Source organism: Pogoniulus pusillus, chromosome 10, assembly GCF_015220805.1.
Source record: "Pogoniulus pusillus isolate bPogPus1 chromosome 10, bPogPus1.pri, whole genome shotgun sequence".
Classification (NCBI taxonomy): domain Eukaryota; kingdom Metazoa; phylum Chordata; class Aves; order Piciformes; family Lybiidae; genus Pogoniulus; species Pogoniulus pusillus.
In genome coordinates this window covers 38,043,882-38,069,664 of record NC_087273.1, presented here as the reverse complement: position 1 = coordinate 38,069,664, position 25,783 = coordinate 38,043,882, and the positions used below count along the sequence as shown (strand labels likewise).

Below are 25,783 nucleotides of genomic sequence, written 5' to 3'. Positions count from 1 at the left end.
TGCAGGCAAGTTAAGTTACTCCAAGTCAGGTACAAGCACAAAGGGTTTGCAGGAGCAGAGTCTTACTTAGGTACTTATTATCTAAACAGGTTATCTAAAACAAAACAAGTCTGAAATCATACTTGGAAACATATTTTCTCTGCTGGAGCTGAAGGCCACTTTCACATTCTTAGAGTGCTGGGCTGCCAAAATCACAAAGCCTTAGTGATCATCCCCCAGCCTGCTTTCACTCATGCATCAAGGTGTTGGTACACACATCCTTCTTCCCACAATGATAGCTTTAGAGTGAGCATCACTCTCTGTGGAGTACCTTCTACCCATAGAGCCCCACAAACCTGTGTGCCTCAATAGCTGCAGGCAAGTTAAGTCACTCCAAGTCAGGTACAAGCACAAAGGGTTTGCAGGAGCAGAGTCTTACCCAGGAACTCGTCTACAGGTTATCTAAAACAAAACAAGTCTGAATTCATACTTGGAAACACTATTTTACTTGAATATATGCCTTATTAGCTAGTAATAAACCATGAAAGATGAAGTATAAATATTGTCAGAATCATTAAAAAATTGGCTTATTCTAAGAAACCCTACTTGAAAACCGTACAGCATTTCACCCAACAGCAGTTGTCCTCCTGTTTTGGCACTCCTGAACCAGTGTAGTGAGTTAACACCTTCGTGGGGGAACCAAAACTACTCATGGGCAGCGGGATCTAAAGATGATTTCTGGAGTTAGTAGCTTAACATGAGAAAGGAAGTGAAACAGAAGTCTTTTTACTGTGATTCGGCAGCAGCAAAAGAGAAGGGGAGGGAGGAAAGGAAGGTGTTTACAGTCTTTGAAGCATACAGCATGTTTAACATTGCATTAAAGACACTCTCAGCTAACTCTGTAGTCTTCTTTCCAAAAATTCAGGGTACAAATACTTTATTTAAATGTCTCAGACTCGGTTAATGGTTCAGAAGAACAACCTCCTGAGCTCGGAGCTGCTCTCCTTTCTGAGAGAGATGAGGGGTGGGGGCGAGATTGCTTTGCTGTCACTTCTCCAGATCCATGCTTCGTTGCCTACGTTTATCTGAGACTGGAGGGAAAAAAAAAGCAGCATGTTCTGACAAGTCTAATACCATGAGGCAGTAAAAATGGACCTGAATTTCGTGGAGATTGGAGCTCCAAAATAAATACAACGCTTTATGTCAAATCATAATAAAAAAGGATAAATTCTCCTGTACAAATCAGAAGAGATACTAAAAAACAGCAAATAGATAGCAACATCTTTTCTATACCTACGAGGGCATCACAGCACTTCCCAACCAGGAGAACACCCCTCCATAGTTCACATTTTGTGTGGTTTGGAAACTGCTTCAGTAAAGCTGATGACAAACACTGTGGAATTCTTGAGTACAAGCAGTAGCATTTCATAAAGCTACCCAGAAAATGACAGAGGTTAAACAGCTCTGAGGACAAACAGGAAGAAGCAAACAAAACGATCTGCTGGGTTTTTGTTTTCGTGTCTGTCCTTCCTCTCCTGGTCTAACAAGATGCATGCAACAGATAATCTGCTAAAACCCCCAAACCTTTCGTCCTCTAAATGTTCTATATCCTAATTGGAATGGGCTGCCCAGGGAGGTGGTGGAGTCACCGTCCCTGGAGGTGTTCAGGAAAAGCCTGGATGAGGCACTCAGTGCCATGGTCTGGTTGATTGGATAGGGCTGGGGGATAGGTTGGACAGGCTGATCTTGGAGGTCTCTTCCAACCTGCTTGATTCTATGAGTCTAATGTTGCATTGAATGGCACATTCTGTTTGTGAATTTGTTTCTTCTTACACTTAGCTCATACCAGAGACTCTGTGTTCTAGATACAGCAAATACTGTGAAGGCATCCACAGAGCATCATTGGCTCACTGAGCTCACAGTGCACACCGTCCCCTTGAGTCCCCCCTGCAGGCATCTGAAGGTTGCTATCTATTTGAACATGGCTGAGCATTTTAGTTTATCAAAAGTGCCACCAAATGCTCGTGTTCTGTGTGGTCAGTGCAGTCCTTAGGACAAGTCCCCATGAAGGTTATGTTCCACCAAGGCAAAAAAGAGAGAGAAAAAAAAAATAACCCAAAAAAACCAAAACCAACCAACCCCCAACCAAACCTAAAAGGTTAAAAATGGAGAAATATTTACAACTTCCTTCAGTTTGTAAGGTTGAAGTTTGCTATTGTAGTACTCTGCAGTGCATTGTCAGTGCAAGGCTTCAAGGCTATGAGTATAAGCAGTCTGGTCCGGTGCCGTACATGTCTGCGAGCCTCTTGAAGCGAGGGCCCCAGTCACTGAGGTAATCATAGTTCTGGTCAGAGTTTGAGCTGATGGAATCTAAGGAGCTGAGGGACTCGGCCACCGAGCCGTTGCCCTCGAAGGCGTAGGTCTGCAGGGAGTCGTAGGGCGGCGCGCAGGGGTCCACGTCCGCTTCCTTGAGTCTTTCCCAGATGAACTCCCTGAAGATGACGTTATCCGGGATGCTCTTAAAAGTGGGTCTGCTCAAGAACTGAATCTCGGGCGTCACATCCCGCCTGCTCTTGGTATCTCGGATGATGTTGAGGTTTCTCAAGGCGGCCATGTCAAAGGCCTCGGTGTCCTCTTCGCCGCCGCCCTCGTCGTCGTACCTGACGATGTTCTCGCGGATGTCTCGCTCCTCGTCAAAGATGAGAGGCTCTTTTTTCCGGCGCCTCATGGTGACGATCAGCAAGACGAGAACTGGAACACAGAAAGACTGCAGTTTTAGCAGGGCTAAGGTTTCTTTGTAGCCTTTTTTCCTACTGCTGGAACTTAGTTTTCGTGGCACAGATCCAAGGACACAACCGGCAACTCGTACGGGGAGGTTTAAAACCCAGCAGGTTCTCAAACGGCTTTTAGCCCACCAGAGCTTAGATGTCAAAGAAGTGTGCTAGTTTGAGCCTAGCTGGAATGTTTGGGTGAGAAGAACTAGGTTACAGGCTGTGAAAAGGATGCAATGGTGATGTCTGCTGCACTCATAGGCTTGCTGAGATGTATAAGAACAAGAACATGAATATAGATAACAGAGTTGCTGTCTGGGCTTTGGGCTGCACTTCTCTCTCTAACCTAACCTGCTGTCTGTGTGACTAATCCATCTGCTTCCCAACCCCACCCTGGCCGACCCTCCAAACTACCTTGAGCATAAGGCAAAGTCTTGGGTAAGGTAGAGGGGTGGGAGGAAGGTGGAAGGGTGGTTGGGAGCCCCTCCTGGGGACTCAGGTTTCTGGGAGGGCTGCTGTGTTTCTGTGTTACCTTTTTACCTTGTCTATTTCTGTCTATAGCTGTAGATATAGTAAATAGCTGCTTGTATCTTGTGCTTCTGCATCACCTCTAACTTGCATATTTCTGTATATAGCTGTATATTTATGATGTGTTGTAACTATCTGCTTGTACCTTGTGCTAGGCTGTAAATAGAAAGCTTCAGTCAACTTCCAGAGCCACTGAGTCTAGTCTGGGTGATTTTACAAAGTGGGGGGGTGGGTAACACCCAAACCATCACAAGAAGCTATTTCCCAACCCATTCTAGGTTAAGCTTTTCATCTCTATTTTTATAGCCTATGCTGTCCACTAAACATAAATTTTAGGTCTGGTTCAGCCTGACTCTTACAATATCCCTGGAGGTCTTCAAGAAAAGCCTGGATGAGGCACTTAGTGCCATGGTCTAGTTGACTGGATAGGGCTGGGTGCTAGGTTGGACTGGATGAGCTTGGAGGTCTCTTCCAACCTGGTTGATTCTATGATTCTATGATTCTGTGATACCACAGCCATGAAAATATAGACAAAAAGGAGCTTTTCCTGAACTCTTAATTGCTCAATTGAGAAAAGCACATTTATAAAGTAACTAAATAGAATTTAGCAATCATGGATTGGGAAGAGACCCAATTAAATTATGGCCAATCTCTCCTGAAAATAAATAAGCCAAACCAAAATGAGATAAAATAAAACAAAACAACACAAAGCAAAATAAAACAAAAGAATAAAGGAAAATAAAGTAAAGTAGACCAAAATAAAGACAATGAAAATCAAACAAAATAAATTAAACCAACACAAAGCAAAATAAAGCAAAATAAAGTAAAATAAAGTAAAATAAAATAAAGTAAAAAAAGTAAACAAAAATAAAATAAAATGAAACTAAATGAAGCAAAACAAATAAAATGAAACTAAATAAAATAAATTAAGATAAAATAAGGTAAAATAAAATGAAATAAAAGTAAAATGAAATAAAATAAATAAAACCAAAATGAAGTTAAATCAAAAGAAATAAAACCAAATAAAAAACCAAAAATAAAATAAAAGTAAAATTAAATAAAAGAAATAAAACCAAAATAAAATAAAATAAATAGAAACAAAATGAAGTAAAATCAAATGAAGTAAAACCAAATAAAGTAAAATAAAATAAAATAAGGTAAAAGTAAAATGAAATAAAATAAAGTAAAATAAAATACAGTAAAATGAAACAAAATAAAATAAAGTAAAATAAAGTAAAATGAAATAAAAGTAAAATGAAATTAAATAAGTCAATTAAAAAAAGTAAAATAAAATAAAGTAAAATGCAATAAAATAAAGTAAAACAATATAAAGTAAAATAAAATACAGTAAAATGAAATGAAATAAAAGTAAAATGAAATAGAATAAATAAAAAATAAAGTAAAATAAAATACAGTGAAATGAAACAAAATAAAATAAAATAAAATAAATAAAAAATAAAGTAAAATAAAATACAGTGAAATGAAACAAAATAAAATGAAATAAAATAAATAAAAAATAAAATAAAGTAAAATAAAATACAGTGAAATGAAAAAAAAATTAAATAAAATAAATAAAAAATAAAATAAAGTAAAATAAAATAAAGTGAAATGAAACAAAATAAAATGAAATAAAATGCAGCAAAATAAAGTGAAATGAAACAAAGTAAAATGAAATAAAATAAAAATAAAATAAAATAAAGTAAAACAAAACACAGGAAAATGAATCAACTTAAAATAAAGTAAAAATAAAATAAACCAAAAATAAAATAAACCAAAATAAATTAAAATAAAACAAAATAAAATTTAAAATAAAATAAGATCAAATTAAACAAACCAAAATAAAATAAATGCAAATAAAATGAAAGGAAAAAAAAATCAAATAAAATAAAAAGCAATCAAACAAACCAAAGTAAAAGAAATAAAACCCCAAATTTAAAAGTAGATTAAGAAATGGTAGGTTGGAGAACAATGAACTGTTAAGCATTGTGTAAAAGGAAACCACCTCAGTGGATGGATTAAAAGTACCCCTGTGTAAGACTTCCTCCCTTTCTATGTAGTATAAAGTGCTGCGCTTGAGATTCATGGCTCACTTCTCCTGAGCACCGCTAGGGCTGGAGTTTATTGGCTCAGGTAGTGCTAGAAATGCAATTATTTTAAAACCTTTTAATCCTTAGAAGTTTCTTTCTGCCTGAAAGCTAAAACTAAACTGCAGTGCTAGCCAAAATCACTGTGAGAAAAGAACTTAAGGCTCCTCCTGTTCAAACACTGTTCGTAGAATCATAGAATCAAGCAGGTTGGAAGAGACCTCCAAGCTCAGCCAGTCCAACCTAGCACCCAGCCCTAGCCAATCAAACAGACCATGGCACTAAGTGCCTCATCCAGGCTTTGCTTCAACACCTCCAGGGACGGTGACTCCACCACCTCCCTGGGCAGCCCATTCCAATGCCAATCACTCTCTCTGCCAACAACTTCTTCCTAACACCCAGCCTAGACCTCCCCTGGCACAGCTTGAGACTGTGTCCCCTTGTTCTGTTGCTGCTTGCCTGGCAGCAGAGACATCACTGCTGACACACAAAATATGGCACCAGTAATATGAATGCTACACACATCTGTGGAACATGATGGAGCATGATTCATCCTCTTAGAAAATGATTAATGCTACACTGCAGCATCTGGATAGCAGTTGCTGAGTTAATGCCTCTCCTTGGATGTAGCAGGCATCTCCATGACTGTAAAAATAACAGTGCACTGAAAAGTGGCATCCCACATTCAATTAATCTCCTCTGATTCTGTGGTTATTTTGACGCCTAAGAATACCTCATTCCATGCATTCATGTGCCTGAGCTTTACAACCTTTGCTTACAGTGCTTTGGCTGTGCCAAGCAGATGCTTTGGAAACATGTGGAAAAGTAAAAGATGATACAGATAAAAAAAAACAATCATGGTGAGCTTCTTTGGGCAGTCCCAAAAGCAGCCTCAATAAATTGTCTGATGTAGGACTGATATTCAGTGCTCAGAGGGTTGGAGCATTCCTGCTATCAGGACAGATTGGAGTGAGTTGGGGCTGTTTGAAATTCATTAAATAGTTTCTGCACATTAAAATTAAATTAAAAAATTAAAATTAAATGAAAATAAAATAAACCCAGCTAAATTCATTAACTGTTTCTGTACAAGAAGCATAATCACAGCGTGGTTGGCATTGGAATGGGCTGCCCAGGGAGGTGGTGGAGTCACAGTGCCTGGAGGTGTTCAAGCAAAGGCTGGCTGAGGCACTTAGTGCCATGGCCTGGTTGACTGGCTAGGGCTGGGTACTAGGTAGGACTGGATAAGCTTGGAGGTCTCTTCCAACCTGCTTGATTCTATTCTATTGAATTCTATTCTATTCTATTCTATTCTATTCTATTCTATTCTGTTCTGTTCTGTTCTGTTATCTTTCTTTCCAATTCTCAGTTAGGTAGAGGAGCATCTCTCCTTTGAGGACAGACTGAAAGAGTTAGGGCTGTGCAGGCTGGAGAAGAGTGGCTCCCAAGTCACCTCATTGTGGCCTTCCAGTATCTGAAGGGGCCTACAAAAAAGATGGGGAGGGACTTTTTAGGCCATCAGGTAGTGACAGGACTAGGGGGAATGGAGTGAAGCTGGAGGTGGGGAGATTCAGAGTGGAGGTGAGGAGGAAGCTGTGAGCATGAGAGTGGTGAGAGGCTGGAACGGGTTGCCCAGGGAGGTGGTTGAGACCCCATGGCTGGAGGTGTTTAAGTGCAGGCTGGCTGAGGCTGTGTGTAGCCTGCTCTAGGGTAGGGTGTCCCTGGGCACGGCAGGGGGGTTGGAACTGGCTGATCCTTGTGGTCCCTTCCAACTCTGACTGATTCTATGAGTCCATGATTCTTTAAAGCCTTTGTCTTGATGGAGGAATTTCAAAAATCAATCTCAATCTAGACACTGTGAGGCAGGATTGAATATCCTGATCACTTGGCTAGAATAAACCAGTCGGTCATTCAGAGCCTGCAGATGCAGAATATCCTATGTCTACCCCTGGTTAAGGTACTCTGGCTAAAGCATAAGATGAGTCTAAAGGTGGACTCTGCAATGCTTTTGATTTTCCTTCCGAGCTATGAATGTCTGAGAAGAAAACTGGAACAGGTTCTACTTCTTTTCTGAGGATTTGTGATAAATACATTAGGCAATGTTTTCTCCCCTTCTTTTCAGTAGCTACTGGCCACACATCTAATGATCCATCAACTAACAGATGCCTTGTGACACTGTATTACTGCAGCACCAGCATCATGCTCTCACTTTCTTGCCCCTGGCATCTGCCTGATTCATGCTTTATGTATTGCATTCCGAAGCTGCAGGTTTGGGGCACTTTGCTGTGAACAATATTGACATAAGCAGCTTGGCACTACACAATTCTGACCTTTCAAGGGGCTCTTGTGAAATTGCAAAACACTTTTGATGTGTGTGCAACACGAATTGAGCTGCAAATGATGCAGGAGAGAAACTTAAGATTGTCACCATCGAGACAACAACAGCATCCCACTCTTGGTGATTTCCCTTACTATAAAAGATAATGCAAAGTGAAAGACAAATTAGTTTGCTAGCAATATAAATATACATTTCAGCCAAGATTGCTATTGACATAACTTTTTAATTATGCTTTTAACATGTTTTGCCACAATCTTTATTACCAGGTAACCAAGCAGCTAATCATTTCCTTTACTCAAGTGTAAATGCATTTTCACACCACTTTCCCTCTTAATATAGTTACTTATGGAAGTTAAATACCTGTTAATAAGTGAAACATATGGAATTTGGCAGGCAGGACTGCCTAAAGGTACAATAAAAATGAAGATCAGAGAATGATAGAATCAATCAGGTTGGAGGAGATGAGGTCCAGGAGGAGACTGAGCTTCTGGGCTGCAAGCACACACTATCTGCTCATCTGTCTCCTTTCATGGTGACACAGGTTGGCTGTATTTTTGTTGGTGACCACTCACAGAATCATAGAATCAGGAAGGTTGGAAGAGACCTCCAAGATCATCCTGTCCAACCTAGCACCCAGCCCTAGCCAGTCAACCAGACCATGGCACTAAGTGCCCCATCCAGGCTTTGCTTCAACACCTCCAGGGACGGTGACTCCACCACCTCCCTGGGCAGCCCATTCCAATGCCAATCACTCTCTCTGACAACAACTTCCTCCTCACATCCAGCCTAAACCTCCCCTGGCACAGCTTGAGACTGTGTCTCCTTGTTCTGTTACTGGCAGAAGAGACCCACCCCACCTGGCTGCAGCCTCCCTTCAGGTAGCTGTAGACAGCAATGAGCTCTGCCCTGAGCCTCCTCTGCTGCAGGCTGCACACCCCCTGCTCCATCAGTCTCTCCTCACAGGGCTGTGTTCCAGGCCTCTCACCAGTTTTGTTGCCCTTCTCTGGACACATTCCAGTATCTCAACATCTCTCTTGAACAGAGGAACCCAGAACTGGACACAGCTCTAACAACAAATGCTAGATCTAGTGTTCCTTGTTCACTTGTCACACCTGATTATAGCCATGAAAAATACAGCCTAAGAATTAAATATTGCAGCATTTAGATGACTTTATCAAATAGCTATTTTCTATCCAACACAACAGCTAAGAAAAACAAAGCTTAATCTCTAAGAGAACAAAGCTTTAGCTGCATTGCAGGCACTGCAAAGACAAATATAAGCCAAAAATCAAGTGCAGAATATTTAAAAGCTTATCCATTTCTCACTAAGTGATGGTGTTCTGTTTTGGCTTTGGGTTTTTTCCCCTATTTTTAACACAAAAGCAGAGATTAAGTCAGCAATTAGTGACTGCCTGAACACAGAAAACCTATTTTGGTGCTTTTTGCAGAAGAAGTAACAATAGAATAGCTTTACAGACATAGATGTTGCACACTGAGGCCACTAGTTTGGCTCTATACTGGTATAACAAACTGAGAGGAGAGGCTGAGGGAGCTGGGGGTGTGCAGCCTGCAGAAGAGGAGGCTCAGGGCAGAGCTCATTGCTGTCTACAACTACCTGCAGGGAGGCTGTAGGCAGGTGGAGGTTGGTCTCTTCTCCCACAACAGAACACAGGGACACAGTCTCAAATTGTGCCAGGGGAGGTATAGATTGGATGTTAGGAGGAAGTTGTTGGCAGACAGAGTGACTGGCATTGGAATGGGCTGCCCAGGGAGGTGGTGGAGTTGCCGTCCCTGGAGGTGTTGAAGCAAAGCCTGGCTGAGGCACTTAGTGTCATGGTCTGGTCGGTTGGATAGGGCTGGGTGCTAGGTTGGACTGGATGCTCTTGGAGGTGTCTTCCAAACTGGCTGATTCTGCTTGTATGAAATCCCACCAAGACAATCTAAGCCTCAGTCGAGCCAAATGCTCAGTTATTAGTGAAAGGGATCTATGGGACAAGAACAAAGAGTGAAGTCCATCACACTACCTGTAAGAGTTAAGAGCTTACTGAGAGTTCCAGACTGCAGTGCCAGAATGCCTGCATCCACCACCTTTCTGCAGCTCTTATGCCTCCCCTGCTTTGCACTGGCATTGACATTGAGATGACAGTGATGACTGACTGGATTTGCAGCACCTGTAAACCTTGAATCAGGAAAAAACCTGATCCTGTTGCCTGTCTCTCCTTTTCCCCGCTAAACTCTTATACAGGAAGGTGCAGCCCTTGGTTCCAGACCTGGAACCACTTGGCAGCAGTCAAAGCCTGGTCTTAATGTTGTGCTAGTGGATCTTCAGGAGTTTTTCTCAGGTAAAGGGAAAAAAGGAGAAAGTAAATTCCTCACAGCAACACCTCTCAGCTGATCCCAGAAAAAAGGATAGAAGTTGTGGAATCAAACAATCAACACCATTTGACAGGGGTTTCACTGAGCAACAGTAATGTTTATACATCTCCTCCTTGGGCAGGCTGGCACCCGGCTCAAAATACAACAGCAGCAGGCTACAGCACAAAACCACAGGACTCAGATCCAGGGCTAGCATACAGTGAGTCTAAACTGTGCCTGCAGGTCTGAACTGCACCCAAAAGAAACAATTTAGATTGGAAGTGATGACAGCACATACAAGTGTCTATTTGAATAGACAGTGGTGAGGCATTCAGACAGCTCCATTTGGAAAGCCAATTCTTGGACAAGTAAAACTGTTGGCCACATGCAAGATTCCTCTTCAGTACACAGCTCATTATTCAAACACTGTATCCAGAGAGCTTATCCTCAGTTCTTTACAAAATGCCTTGTTTGGCACAGTCTGAAAAAAGACCAGAATGGAATATCAGGTTTCTAGATTGATTGCTCCTAGTTGAACTCTGGAGTACTGAATTGAATCAGCAAACTATTGCCTGCTAACATGCTGGGGCTCCACTCAGTGCTCTTCTCTAAGACATATGGCTCCTATTTAAGAAGGGCTTATGCCCAGGCCAAGCTAGATTATAGCTTGCAGCAGTTCCTTAATGCCATCTCAGGAACTCCCTTTTTATGTATCACAGAAAGAATGACATTTTGAGTTGGGACCACACTGCTCCTGCTGCAGCCCAGGCTCTGCTTGGCTTTCTGGGCTGCAAGTGCACACTGATGGCTCCTGGTGAGCTTCTCATCCAGCAGCACCCCCAAGTCCCTCTCCTCAGCGCTGCTCTGCAGCCACTCAGTGCCCAGCCTGGATTGGTGCTTGGCATTGCCTCCACCCAGCTGCAGGACCTTGCACTTGGCCTTGTTGAACCTCATGTGTTTGACTTGTGCCCACCTCTGCAGCCTGTCCAGATCCCTCTGGATGGATCCCTTCCCTCCAGCCTCTCTGCTGCACCAGACAGCTTGGTGCCATCAGCAAACTTGCTGAGGCTGCACTCAGTGCCACTGTCCTTGGCACCTAGAGAGATGTTGAACAAGTCTCAACTGTTACATATGATGCAATGATCTTTGGTTTGTTTCACTATTACTTCATATATAGGTCTGGAGGCATCTTAGCATAGATATCTGAACTTGAAAATCCCAAGCTAAGGGTTTTGTGTGGCTCCTGATACAAAGTGCTGTTCTGCCTGGATTGTTAGTGGTCCTTGTTTGCAGAAATTGGGATGAGTTGGCCTTGAAGATTACACTACAAAACAACAGAATTACAGGATGGTTGGACTGGATGATCTTGGAGGTCTCTTCCAACCTGGTTGATTCTTTGGTAGGGGTTGGAAGGGACCTCTGGAGGTCATACAGCCCAACCTCTGCTGCCAGGCAGGTTCACCTAGAGAAGGTCACACAGGAACACATCCCAGGTGGGTTTGGAATCTCTCTAGAGGAGACTCCACCACCTCTCTGTGCAGCTTGCTCCAGCACCCTTAAATTAAAGAAGTTCCTCCTCTTGTTAAGATGGAACTTATGTTCTGATTTCTACCCACTAGCCATTGTCCTCTCACTGGGTACCACTGAAAAGTGCCTGGCTCCATCCCCCCTAACACCCATCCTTAAAGTACTGATCAGCATTGATGAGATTCCCCCTCAGTCTTCTCTCCACCAGACTAAAGAGCTCCAGTTCTCTCAGAGAGATGTTCTGATCCTCTCATCATCGTTGGAGCCCTTTGCTGTACCCTCTCCAGCAAGCCAGAGAAGCTTATATTGCTATCTAAGGGTAACAGGGAGATGACTTACCTAGCAGTGTCAAGACACAAGCCAGTATTGCTATCAGTGCTCCTTCAGTCTTCTCTCCACTAGACTAAAGAGCTCCAGTTCTCTCAGAGAGACACTTTGGTCCTCTCATCATCGTTGGAGCCCTTTGCTGTACCCTCTCCAGCAAGCCAGAGAAGCTTATATTGCTATCTAAGGGTAACAGGGAGATGACTTACCCAGCAGTGTCAAGACACAAGCCAGTATTGCTATCAGTGCTCCAGTGCTAAGTCCTGCAGGCAAGATGTATGCTTCTGCATTGCATGTCTGAGCCACACCATCTGCATCACAGTCACAGACCCTGATGGTGAGGGTATTAGTGCTACTAAGAGAAGGTGATCCACTGTCCACAATGAATATTGGCAAGTAGAAAACAGACTGCTCCTGCCTCCTGAACCCATTTCTTCTGGTTAGTACTGTGGCAGTGTTATCTAGACAAAGGGATGGAAAAAATGAGATATATAACACATGATCTTTCTCAAACACAAGCCTAGAAATAATACAGTCTTCCACTAGAAAAAAAACCCTTTTGTAAACACACTCATATTATTTTAACAGATTTACTTTTCCTGACCATATACTTCTGAAGCAGCAAAGGCAGGATCAGCTGAGAAATGCTACCCAACTGAATAAGGAAATCTCTGTTTTCCACAAACAACTGCCTCAAAATTCCAGGAGCACCTTTGGTTTTAGTTAAGCCCACAGTTCCACACTCCTGATGTGCAACTGAAGTGGAGATGACTTTTAAAAAGGGAAGTAATAAAATTACTCTTCAGTGGTTGGATTATTTATATACCTACTCCAGGCCTAATTTCCAAGGGTTCATTTCAGTTGTACAGAAACACAGATGTCCTGTTAGGGGAAGGAATGAACATCTTAACAGAAGAGAAAGTTTTGAAGATCAACTAAAATACTTTTTGAATTAAAACCAAACCAAACCAAACCCAAAACCCCAACAGTTGGTGCACAGATACAGATAACTGTGCATGTAACAAAGACATGTGCTTGTTTTCAGTCTCATCTGAGAGTCAAGATGACTCATTTAATGTCTAAAATGTGTGACTCAATGCTGCTCTGAGCTGGATGATTAAAAACTCCACGTGTCCCAAAATACACATGCAAAACTCATTGTGTTCAATACAAGTTGGCAGCTCCTGAGAGGTAGAGAGTTACACCTCCTAGTACAGAAAAGGTTGATCAATTGCTCTGTCTATCTACCTATTTGCCTGTCTTGTTCAAAGACAGACATACCAATAGTCTTGTGAAGTTGTCTTATTGTGCCATGATAGGTTGGACTGGATAATCTTGGAGGTCTCTTCCAACCTGGTTGATTCTATGACCTATCTGGCAAAGCATGTAGCATTTCTTCATACAGCATCATATGAGGCATGCACACAACTAATTAACATCAAAGGGGCAGTTGCTGCTCTGTCTTGTAAGCGCATTGGTTCTACAGGTATTGCCAAAATCTATTACTGTGCTTTACAAGTAAGGGTGGTGAAACACTGGAACAGGCTGCCCAAGGGACATCATGAATGTCCCCTCCATGGAGGTACTCAGGGCCAGGCTGGATGACACAGAATCACACAGAAACAACCAGGTTGGAAAAGACTTTTGAGATCATCGAGTCTAATTTCTCAGTACCAAGGCATTGGCCACCCTCTCCTCATCTACACAACAAGCACCCTATGGCAATCTTGAGGGTCAGTGCTGCTGCACATCAAATAGGCATTCCAGCCCAGTTAACCCCCAGCTTAACTGGGGTTAAGACAGGATTAGACTCCCTGCTGCATCTCCCAGAGCTCTCTAGAGTGTGTTTGCATGGAGTTGGCTTTCAGGTCAACCTTTCCAGCCCCTGTGCTGATGCGTTGTGCCTCTCTCTGTGTGTCTGCCCAGAGCACTCTTGGTCCAAGACAGCAAATGGGAGATGTCAGGATGACACCTTGAGCAATCTGCTCTGGTGGAGGCTGTCCCTGCCAATGCTGAAGAGGCTGGAAGTAGATCATGTTAGGAGGAAGTTCTTCACAGAGGGAGTGATTTGCTATTCGAATGGGCTGCTCAGAGAGGTGGTAGAGTCACCAAGTCAGCATCCCTGGAGGTGTTCAAGAAAAGACTGGATGAGGCACTTAGTGCCATGGCCTAGTTAACTGGATAGGGCTGGGTGATAAGTTGGGCTGGATGATTTTGGAGGTCTCTTCCAACCTAACTGCTTCTATGATTTACTTAATTTCCCAGACCCGATTCTGCCTCCAAACCTGCTACCTGTGTACTCACCATAGGGTCTGAGGATGTTTAGGTCCTAAGAATTGGACAGGGCTGGCTGATAGGCTGGACTGGATGATTTTGGAGGTCTCTTCCTACCTGGGTGATTCTATGATTCAATCACTCTCTCTGGTAAGAACTTCCTCTTAACATCCAGCCTAGACCTCCCCTGCCATAACTTGAGACTGTGTCCCCTTGTTCTGTTGCTGGTTGCCTGGTAGAAGAGACCAACCCCACCTGACTACAACCTCCCTTTAAGTAGCTGTAGACAGCAATGAAGCCATCCCTGAGCCTCCTCTTCTCCAGGCTAAATACCTCATTAAAAAATATCCTATTAAGCTACTTGCGTTATTATTAAAGGATGATTTTGGAGGTCTCTTCCAGCCTGGCTGATTCTATGATCTTCAGAGCTTCTTCCAACCCAAACCAACCTGTGAATTGCTTTTTCCAGAGGGTAAGTTCTCTGTCAGAGGGCCTGCCTTTTCATTACATACTTCACTGTGCTTGCAACCAAATTCAAGTATTCTACTGCAGCTTTATTATTTCCAGCATTATTACTCTTAATACCTTCAGTTGCAGATTGCAAGCTGCTCTTGTGAAGAAAATTAAGTGTGTCAGTAACTAGATGCAGAGTAAGGCCATAAATAGCTATGTGAGAGAACTTTATTATGTCACATGTGATACTCAGTGAATGGTGTTCAAAGTCTGGCTGATACTGTCGAGCAGCATCCTTTAGCCCACCATATGCCTGAGGAGTTGTTATCTTATTAATAAGGATGACTTTGTAGCTCTGGTTTGGTAGCAATCCATAAAAGAGCAGTGCAACTGCACCACAGTGCCTATTTAGATCTGTTTGCCTCACCTAATAGCTAAACTGACTGATACATGCCCCAGCTGCTGTACTACACAGAGCAACTAACGAGAGCACTAATTAGGAGTGTGCTACTCAGATGCTTCAACTAATCGAAACGTGATGTCAGTGGGAGGCTTTGTATCAGTCTTTGGGGAAACACTCCTGAGAAGTCTGTGTCAATATTGTAGGCAGCTTCTATTGTTGAAGGCATTCTTTGATAGGTGGTGGCACTCAGGGAAAGCAGAGGTCTTCCTTTAAAACCAGGAAATAAAAGCAACCCTTCCAGATTTACCCTGCACTTGTTTGGTTTGGGGTTGGGTTTTTGTTTTTTGTGCCCTGAGTTATGTTAATAAAACATAAATTCCTGGACAATTTTCAGTCATTGCTTCAAGGGAAAATCTAATTTGGATAATAAGCTGTAAATACATGGGGAAAATAGAAGAATGATGACTTCTGGAGAGGGGAAAAAAGAAATGAAATAAAAGAGAGAGAGAGAGAGAGGATAAAAAAGGAAGCTGCTGTTTAAGTGATTCAAACAACAGCTTCATTCCTCTGACAAATAATCTACTGATGACATTACTTTCTAGGCTGATTACAGTTTCCTTTATGTCTTTACCAAAACAGAAGTTGATGCCAGGTCAGAAAAATAGATTCAAAAGGAAAGGTGTTAGAGGTGAATACTTCCCTAAACTGAATGTCCTTACCTTTGTTGTCCTGCAGTGTAAAATTGTGGTTATTTGCTGCCTCTGCTGTTAGGCTGAAGTAGAACTGGTGGCCATTTGGTGGGTCATCTTTATCAATTGCACTGATTTTCTGGATAACCTGTTGTGAGATACATTGGGGCTTCATTACATGGAATGGTAAAGAGCACAGATTGTCAGGGTTGGAAGGGACCTCAAGGATCATCTAGTTCTAACCCCCCCTGCCCCCACGGGCAGGGACATCGCACACTAGATCAGGTTGTCCAGAGCCACATCCAGCCTGGCCATAAAATCTTTCCTGGATGGGGCTTCCAACACCTCCCTGGGCAACCTGTTCCAGTGTCTCACCATCCTCATGGTGAAGAACCTCTTCCTAACATCTAATGTAAATCTCCCCTTGGATCCATTCCCCACAGTCCTATCACTACTGGACGCCCTAAAAACTCCCTTCCCAGTTTTCTTGTAGCCCCCTTCAGACACTGGAAGGCCACAATAAAGTCTCCTCAGAAGCTTCTCTTCTCCAAACTGAACAGCCCCAACTCTCTCAGCCTGTCCTCACAGGAGAGGAGCTCCAGCCCTCTGACCATGCTCATGGCCCTTCAGCAGCTCCAGACCTTTCTGTAACAGGGGCCCCAGAACTAGACACAGTAGTGCAGGTAGAGTCTTACAAGAGAGCTGCAGAAGGGGAGAATCACCTCACTCAACCTGCTGGCCACACTTCTCTTGGTGCAAGCCAGGATAGAGTTGGCTTTCTGGGCTGCAAGTGTACACTGGTGGCTCATATTGAGCTTCTCATCCACCAGCACCCCCAAGTCCTAACCAAAGCTAACTGACTAGATGGCAGGGAAACAAGCAGGTACTCCAGTAAGATCCTGTCTGGTCTGTGTTTCTCAGGAACACAAACTAATAATCACAGTGCTTTCTGCTAAGGATTTAAATTATGCTATGATTTGCTGTTGGAATGGGCTGCCCAGGGAGGTGGTGGAGTCACCATGCCTGGAGGTGCTCAAGCAAAGCCTGGATGACACACTTAGTGCCATGGTCTGGTTGATTAGACAGGGCTGGGTGCTAGGTTGGACTGGCTGAGCTTAGAGGTCTCTTCCAACCTGGCTAATTTCATGATTTGGAAATTTGCAATGAACATCTGCCACAGGAAGGACAATATTCTGGGAGAAGGCACAAAAAGTGCACAACATTCCAGGGAATATCTGGGATCAGAGGAGAGACAAAGACAAAACCAAATATGCAGAATATTTGAAGTTTTACAAAGGTGAAGTGCAAATATTAGAGACAACAAGGACAAACCATGTCACCTACTTCTAGTTGAGCCTAGGAATCATTGGAAGGCACCTGGGGAGACAAAACCTCTGGGGAACATGGGAGGAATACATCTACCTCTTGAAACTGTAGCTGTACAGCCTATACTTCCTAAGTGAAATAAAAGTGTGCACTCAGCTGAGAAATTCTAAGCCTTTAGTCTCAGAACAACCTCTGTGTTGTGATTTCCCACTTCTCAGGAAAATTAGGAGGAAGTATCCTCTCTTAATATCATTCAGAATCAGGTGAGTCTAGCAAAATGTGTCATTGGGAGGTTGTTCATCCTGGAGAAGAAATGCCTCAGTATTCACAGGGGGGCTATGAGAAAGAAGGAGAGGGGCTTTGTAGCAGGGTCTGTTGTGGGAGAATGAGGATCATGGCTTTTAACTGCAACAGGGGAGCTTTAGACTAAAGAGAAGGAAGACATTTTTTACACTGAGGATACTGAAACCCTGGCCCAGTTTTGCCCAGAGAGAGGGTAGATGTCCCATCCCTAAAAATATTCCAGGTCAGATGGGACAGGGCTCTGAGCAACATCTACTGGAAAATGTCCCTGCTCCCTGAAATGGGGGAAATATTCCAGGTCAGATGGGACAGAACTCTGAGCAACATCTACTGGAAAATGTCCCTGCTTCCTGAAATGAGGGAAATATTCCAGGTCAGATAGGACAGGGCTCTGAGCAACATCTACTGGAAAATGTCCCTGCTCCCTGAAATGGGGGAAATATTCCAGGTCAGATAGGACAGGGCTCTGAGCAACAGCTACTGGAAAATGTCCCTGCTCCCTGAAATGAGGGAAATATTCCAGGTCAGATAGGACAGGGCTCTGAGCAACAGCTACTGGAAAATGTCCCTGCTTCCTGAAATGGGGGAAATATTCCAGGTCAGATAGGACAGGGCTCTGAGCAACAGCTACTGGAAAATGTCCCTGCTTCCTGAAATGGGGGAAATATTCCAGGTCAGATAGGACAGGGCTCTGAGCAACAGCTACTGGAAAATGTCCCTGCTTCCTGAAATGAGGGAAATATTCCAGGTCAGATAGGACAGGGCTCTGAGCAACAGCTACTGGAAAATGTCCCTGCTCCCTGAAATGAGGGAAATATTCCAGGTCAGATGGGACAGGGCTCTGAGCAACAGCTACTGGAAAATGTCCCTGCTCCCTGAAATGAGGGAAATATTCCAGGTCAGATGGGACAGGGCTCTGAGCAACAGCTACTGGAAAAGTGTCCCTGCTCCTTGAAATGAGGGAAATATTCCAGGTCAGATAGGACAGGGCTCTGAGCAACAGCTACTGGAAAAGTGTCCCTGCTCCTTGAAATGAGGGAAATATTCCAGGTAAGGTGGGACAGGGCTCTGAGCAACAGCTACTGGAAAATGTCCCTGCTCCCTGAAATGAGGGAAATATTCCAGGTCAGATGGGACAGGGCTCTGAGCAACAGCTACTGGAAAATGTCCCTGCTCCCTGAAATGAGGTTAGACTATAGATGATCTTTAAATGTTCCTTTCATCCCTAACCCTTCTGTGAGTCTATGATCCTATAGATATGGAAGTCAAAGATGGCAACAATATCTTCACAACTAATTTCTTACACCTGAGCCCCTCTCCTCAGAAGCATGGTGAAGGTGTTATGGTTAGATTACTACTTGCTTGTGCTGCAGATCAGAGCATCAGTTTTACTACCATAAGATGACTATATTTAACCTTAAAGCTGACAGGCTTCCATGAGGAGTGAATGCCTACCTGAGAAAAGCAACCATTAAAGAGCTCTCAAGCCATACCTGACCAGGTTGAGCATTTTCACAGACAGTTGTTTCATACTCCATGGCAAACTCAGGGGGATTGTCATTGATGTCAAGGATGGTGATGGCCACATAGCCTCTCCCAATCTGTGCTGGATTCTCTGTAGGAAAAGAAGCCAACATAACAATCAAGAAAAGCTCATTTCTTTGAGCCAGGGCATTTTTGTTTTGCATAGATGTGTGAAATCAATTGCAGTCCCTCCTAGAAAGGTAAAGGAAGCCCTTGGCTTGATCTTCTGGACCTAGTGGAAACGTTTGTGTTTTTCAGCCACTTCAACCAAACTAAGATTTTGCACTCAGGGATGACACAAAAATCTAACTCACTAATCACAGCACTGAATTGCATTGCATGGAAGGACAAGAGCAAGCTGATCTCCAGCTAACAACAATATTCACATTGAGAACAGCACAGTTCTTGCAGGTTCAATAATGTTATTTGTCCAAATTCAGGTTGATCAGGCTGGAAAGAACTTTAAAAAATTACTCCTTGAGCTGTGTATAGCAGGAAAAAACCCAATAATGAGGAGGCTGGATGTCCAGGCACATCCCAAAGCTTTTCAAGTGCACACACAGCTACGTTACTTCAACACTGTCATAGCACCTTAACACTGAGTTGTATCCTTATCTCTTCAGGGTTCAGTGTCACCAGTCCATCCCAAGCTGCAGGTGCACTTCTCAAAGTGGTGCACATCTCTAGCTAAGACTTGAATCTCCTCAGGGTTCAGTGTCACCAATCCATCCCAAGCTGTAGGTGCACTTCTCAAAGTGATGCACATCTCTAGCTAAGACTTGAATCTCTTCAGGGTTCAGTGTCACCAGTGCATCCCAAGCTGCAGGTGCACTTCTTAAAGTGCTGCACATCTCTAGCTAAGACTTGAATCTCCTCAGGGTTCAGTGTCACCAGTCCATCCCAAGCTGTAGGTGCACCTCTTCAAGTGCTGCACATCTCTAGCTAAGATGTGAATCTCCTCAGGGTTCAGTGTCACCAGTGCATCCCAAGCTGCAGGTATCTTTGCAGTCAGGATAAAGGACATCAGCATGTGTAAAACTTGTCTTGCTAGCAACACTTCTGTTTTGCAGCAGGGCAAAGAGGCAGTGCAGTACTACATTTTTTTTTAACCACAATTGGTGACATTATTGAAAGAGCAGGGCAGAATGGGGGGGAAAAAAACCCCAACCTTCAAACTTCAAATGTGTTTCTTTTGCTAGGATATTGCAACCATATTTTAGTAAGCCTTATGAGTATTTCAAGTAATGCATCCAAATGTATAGGACAAAGTGGGGTTATTTGGTTTGCTTTGCTTAATCCACATCTGAAATAGCAGAGGAATAAATCTTGACACTAACTTTTTCACCTACTGATCTAAGATTAGTGAAAACCAGGCAGGCCATGAACATAAATCAAAGCATTCTGAGGTATTACTTTTGTGCCTAGACTCTTGCTCGTGTCAGTTCTGTCCCTTGGCTATCTTGGCAGATTTGTTACAACCCAGGAAAGTTTTTGGTTTCCATGCTGGCCTCCTAAACCAGAAGTCTGCTCCTGAGAATACAAGATAAATTTGTTCAGACATTAAATGATGAATGTTAGCTTTCAGGTTAAACATTGAATTAACCTCACTGAAAGCCAGAAGTAAGGATGTTTTTAAATAGCAAGCTAGAGGACTGATAACTTTTATTATCACAGCCCAACAGAGCAATAGTAAGGATGGAGCTGGAAGAAATAAACTCTTCAAATATAAAGGCAAAACCATCTACTTTCCCACAGAATATCACAGTATCACCAAGGTTGGAAGAGACCTCATAGATCATCAAGTCCAACCTTTTACCACAGAGCTCAAGGCTAGACCATGGCACCAAGTGCCACGTCCAACCTTGCCTTGAACAGCTCCAGGGACGGCGACTCCACCACCTCCCTGGGCAGTCCATTCCAGTAGCCAATGACTCTCTCAGTGAAGAATATATATTCAAAGCTGAACAAGTTTAGGTTCAAAGTTGCATGAACAGAATCCTTTCTGTATGCACTGCAAGGGTTCAGTCATCAACACTTTGCATCTTCCAGCAGAAATGACACCAAGTGCAAAACATCCTCCACAGTCAGGAAAGTGAAACCACACAAACAGTCTCATCCCCTTTCCTTCATACCTTTTAAGAATGCTGTGGCTGAGGCAATCAGCTCTAAGTGAATGCCATCAGGCTAACTGTTTTCCTCTATACTCCATATCACTTTTCCTCTAATGACACTTGGTCAGAGACTGCTGACTTAGCATGTTTCATCTTCCTTTGTGCTTGTTTTTCAGAAGCCAAAAGACTATGTAAAGTGTGAGGCAAAGGAAAGGACAAAGACTTCATCTGTTTTATTCCTCAATTTGCTATCACACAGATTTTTTTTCCCCTTTTGCAAGAAGCAGTTATTTTTGTCTGCCATGGTTTGAAATTGTCAGCGTTGCTCTCAACACAGCTGCTCACCGCCGAGGCTGCAGCAGCAGGCACAGGCAGCAAAGAGAACCTTTAAATGGTTACTTACGACTCTCCATAGCCAAAACGGTGATATTGTGCACAGCATTGGTTTCCCTGTCCAAAGATTTGGCAGTTGTGATGACTCCACTGTTGGCATCAATGTTGAAGTACCTCTCCAGGTCTGTGTTTCGATCTATTGAGTACCTAGGTGAAGGATGAAAGAGAACTTTTCAGTTATAGAATCATAGAATCATAGAATCAACCAGGTTGGAAGAGACCTCCAAGATCATCCAGGCCAACCTATCCCCCAGCCCTACCCAGTCAACCAGACCATGGCACTAAGTGCCTCATCCAGTCTTTAAGTGCCTCATCCAGTCAACATTGTCCATGTATTAACTCTGAAAGAAAACTTTCAACTGATTAGAAATTGAAGGGATAAACACTCTTTTGGCTTAAAAACAAACTCTCAAACAAACAAAACCCTAAAAACCATGCCACATGCACAGTTTCCTCTGTTGGAACTCTTTGCTCAGCCAAAAGGACATTGAACAGAAAGTGACTAATCCCAGTAGCAGAGACTGTGTCACCGCAGTCAGATTATTCATTTCCAGAAAAGAAGATAAATCAAGTGAGGAGGGTAGGTGTGAACAGCCAATCATGCAACCAGTGTATATCCAGAGTACCCTCGTGTAGCTGTCCCTACACTGATTGTCCTAGAAGCCTGTCTCTGCCCCTACCATGATTTCCACACACTTGCACCAGGTGCAGCCCTTGACCACAAATATGTTTAATCTGAGCTGGGAAAAATGCTTCAGCGATTCCTTACTATGATCAGAGGATCATAAAATGGCTTAGGTTGAAAGGGACCTTAGAGATCATCTACTCCAACCTCCCCACCTCTCAAACAGACTCAACTTCTCAACACTTCATCCAATCGGGACTTGAGTACTCCCAGGGAGCAGGCATCCACAACTTCTCTGGGCAAGCTACTCCAGAGTCTCACCACCCTCATACTGAAGAACTTCATCCTAAAATCCAGTCTAAACCTGATTTGACTCAGTTTAAAACATTTCCTCCTTTTTCTATTGCTAGAAAAGTCCTTCTCCAACCTCTCTGTAGTCTCACTTCAGGTATTGGAAGGCAGCTATACAGTCCTCAGGAGTGCTTCCACTGTTGCCCCATTTTGTGCTTCACTTTGTCCTGTTTCTCTGGGATTCAAAGCCATATGCAAAGAGCTACAGAGCAACCTGTGCTGACTGATGAGCTCCATTCTCTCAGTATCCACTTAAGTTTCACAGAATGGTTTCACAGAATCAACCAGGTTGGAAGAGACCTCCAAGATCATCCAGCCCAACCTAGCAACCAGCCCTAGACAACCAACCAGACCATGGCACTAAGTGCCTCAGCCAGGCTTGGCTTCAACACCTCCAGGAATGGTGACTCCACCACCTCCCTGGGCAGCCCATTCCAATGCCAATCACTCTCTCTGCCAACAACTTCCTCCTAACATCCAGCTTAGACCTGCCCTGGTACAATCTGAGACTGTGTCCCCTTGTTCTGTTGCTGCTTGCCTGGCAGAAGAGACCAACCCCACCTGGCTACAGCAGTGAGGTCTGCCCTGAGCCTCCTCTTCTGCAGGCAGCACACCCCCTGCTGCCTCAGCCTCTCTTCTCAGGGCTGGGGAGTTTATTCTCTCCCTTTATTTTCCTTTTCCTACAGTGTAAGGGAAATTCCCATTTATTCATGGCATAGCAATACAGGTTGAAGTTCACTCCACGGCTGCACCAGTCAGGTGCTGCTCCCATGGGTGCTGGCAGTCAGAGCACAGAGCTTTCTATCAGGGACAGAAGAGCTTCTGAGTCATCCAGAGCTGCAGGGGCAGGGGTGGGGAGAAATAACTACAAAGGAATGAGGTAGGATGCAGAGTAGGTCAAGAGATGGCATGTCATTGCTGTCAGCTCCTGATGCTTTACTGCCATTGGACAAACAGAGATTCATGCCCTTAACTCTTTGGCTTAGCATATATTTTATCTCCAAATTGTTTTAGGAAGGGGAAGTAAGCTCCTTACCAAACAGAAAACAGCATAAGGGAAAAGGTCAGAGTGCTTGTGGGTGTTTTGACATAACCCTTTTAAGAGAAAGGGAGAGTTGATTAGGCAGGTTTACATTTACAACTGGGATGTTCTTGATGTTTGATGTAATGTTGGATCATATTCTTGCACCCTCCTTTAGATCAAATATATATACTCCAGAGTACTTCTCAGGGTGAATTCAAATGTGCCATGGTCTGGTTGGTTGGACAGGGCTGGGTGCTAGGTTGGACTGGATGAGCTTGGAGGTCTCTTCCAACCTGCTTGATTCTATGAAGTGTAATCACTGCACTTACTATGACATTAATAATACATTAGACTCTTGATAGAGGGTCCCTGCTATGTCCTCTGCTATGAGGACAGGCTGAGAGAGTTGGGGCTCTTCAGACTGGAGAAGAGAAGGCTACCAGGAGACCCTGGAGTGGCCTTCCAGTATGCAAAGGGGGCTACAGGAGGGCTGGGGAGGGACTATTGACAAGGTCTTGTAATGACAGGATGAAGGGTAATGGATTTAAACTGGCAGAGGGGAGATTTAGACTGGATATTAGGAGGAAGTTCTTTACAGTGAAAATGGTGAGACACTGGCACAGGTTGCCCAGGGAGGTTGTGGCTGCTTCCTCCCTGGAGATGTTTAAGGCCAGGTTGGGTGAGAACTTGAGCTACCTGTTCTAGTGGGAGATGTCCCTGCCTACAGCGGGGGGTTGGAGCTGGATGATCCTTGAGGTCCCTTCCAACCTAGACCATTCTATGGCTCTATGATTCCAAAGCATTAAATAAATCATTTGACCAATGTGGAAAAGAAGAACTATGGAAGAGAGTTAAACAAAAGGATGTCCAGATATGATGATCTTCTGACTCTATCTGTTTGTTCCATGTTGTACTATATCAGCTTCTACCTGGTTGTATCAGTGTGTTTTTAGCTATCCCTCCTGGCTGCAAAATCTTAGAGCAGACACTTGTTAGCTAACTAGATTTATGTTATTTTGCTTTTTACTGTGTTATGTCACAGTGAGAGAAAGAGAAGGGTTGCAACAACAACAGTGACAGCACTTTTCATGGATTAAGGCTCTCTCTTTCCACTCCCCCTCCACCTCGAGATATGTTAACTGCAGTTCATCTCTGACTCTATTTCATGCCAGCCCTGTCGTATATTTGGTCAGCAGTGCTCTTCAGCTGCTCTGTGGCTGGCAAGCTCCCCCACGAGACAATGCCTGTCACCTGTTATGTAGTCAGTCTTGGCAAGCCCTGTAGCTGCCACTCAATCTCCTGCCAGCACACAGACTTCCCAATCATTAACACTATCACTGTGCAATGCCAAGAGCCAGAGACAAACAGCAATGGAGGAAGAGAAGGAAGAGAAGAGGACAGGTCTGAAAGGCAGAAAAGGAAACAAAAATCAAGCAAGAAATAAGAAGAGGGAAGGGCAGAGGAAGGGAGGGAGGGGAGAAAGGAATGAGGGAGGGAAGAAAGCAATGAGGGAGGGAAGGAAGAATGGAGAGGAGGGAGGAGGGAGGGGATAGGGAAGAAAGGAGGGAGAGGAGTGAGAGAAGGGAGGGAGGGAGAGAAGGAGAAAGGAAGGAAGGAAGGAAGGAAGGAAGGAAGGAAGGAAGGAAGGAAGGAAGGAAGGAAGGAAGGAAGGAAGGAAGGAAGGAAGGAAGGAAGGAAGGAAGGAAGGAAGGAAGGAAGGGGAAGGGGAAGGAGGGAAGGAAAGAAAGGAAGGGAAGGAGGGAAAGAAAGAAAGGAAGGGAAGGAGGGAAGGAAAGAAAGGAAGGGAAGTAGGGAAGGAAAGGAGGGAAGGAAGGAAGGAAGGGAGGAGGGGGTAGACAGCAGGGAGGTAGAGGCAAAGCAAACAAGTTGCATAAATGAGACAACAGATTCTTATGAAACAAGAAGGAAAATCATTTTTGATGGGTAGGAAGCAAGGCATTTGCCTTCACTACTTTGCAAACCTTACATCCACATTCAAATTCCCCAAAAAGAAATAAAAAAATGATGATTTAAAATACTCCAAATCCTTTAATTCCTTGCAGCCTTTAATACTTGGAAATCTTTGAGCTGCAGTTGTTTTAAATCCTTTATTTAAGCTACTTCAAACATCAATAGCTCTCTGGTCCATAAAAGATAACCTCTTATTTTTAAAGGATATATTACTTCTCCCCTCCCCCACCAAGCAGTGTTGAGGTTTTAGTTAGGTCTGATCTTGTAACTTCAATGTTTTAACTGTAAAAACACAGTATTTTTTCGACCAATATAATCATAGTCTAAAGTTTGGGATTTGGGATACTTATTTATAGGTTAATAATTTAAACTTCTTAAATAGATCATGAAAAGTATTCTGCATTAATCCTCCTTAACTCATTCCAATTTTAGG

At 43.5% G+C, this 25,783-nt stretch overlaps 1 protein-coding gene across 2 annotated transcripts in view; it reads right to left on the bottom strand.

The window, feature by feature from the left end:
• Nucleotides 1-466: 466 nt before the first annotated feature.
• CDH7 (cadherin 7) overlaps nucleotides 467-25,783 on the bottom strand; it is a 107,576-nt gene continuing 82,259 nt past the window's right edge. For both annotated transcript variants that reach the window (XM_064150285.1, XM_064150284.1), the window contains exons 8-12: nucleotides 21,390-21,526; nucleotides 18,845-18,966; nucleotides 15,753-15,870; nucleotides 12,113-12,364; nucleotides 467-2,730 (exon numbers count right to left, since the gene is read on the bottom strand). In XM_064150285.1, coding sequence (XP_064006355.1) covers nucleotides 2,237-2,730; nucleotides 12,113-12,364; nucleotides 15,753-15,870; nucleotides 18,845-18,966; nucleotides 21,390-21,526 — 1,123 coding nt within the window. In that variant the 3' untranslated portion in view covers nucleotides 467-2,236. The remainder of the gene's footprint in view (nucleotides 2,731-12,112; nucleotides 12,365-15,752; nucleotides 15,871-18,844; nucleotides 18,967-21,389; nucleotides 21,527-25,783) is intronic.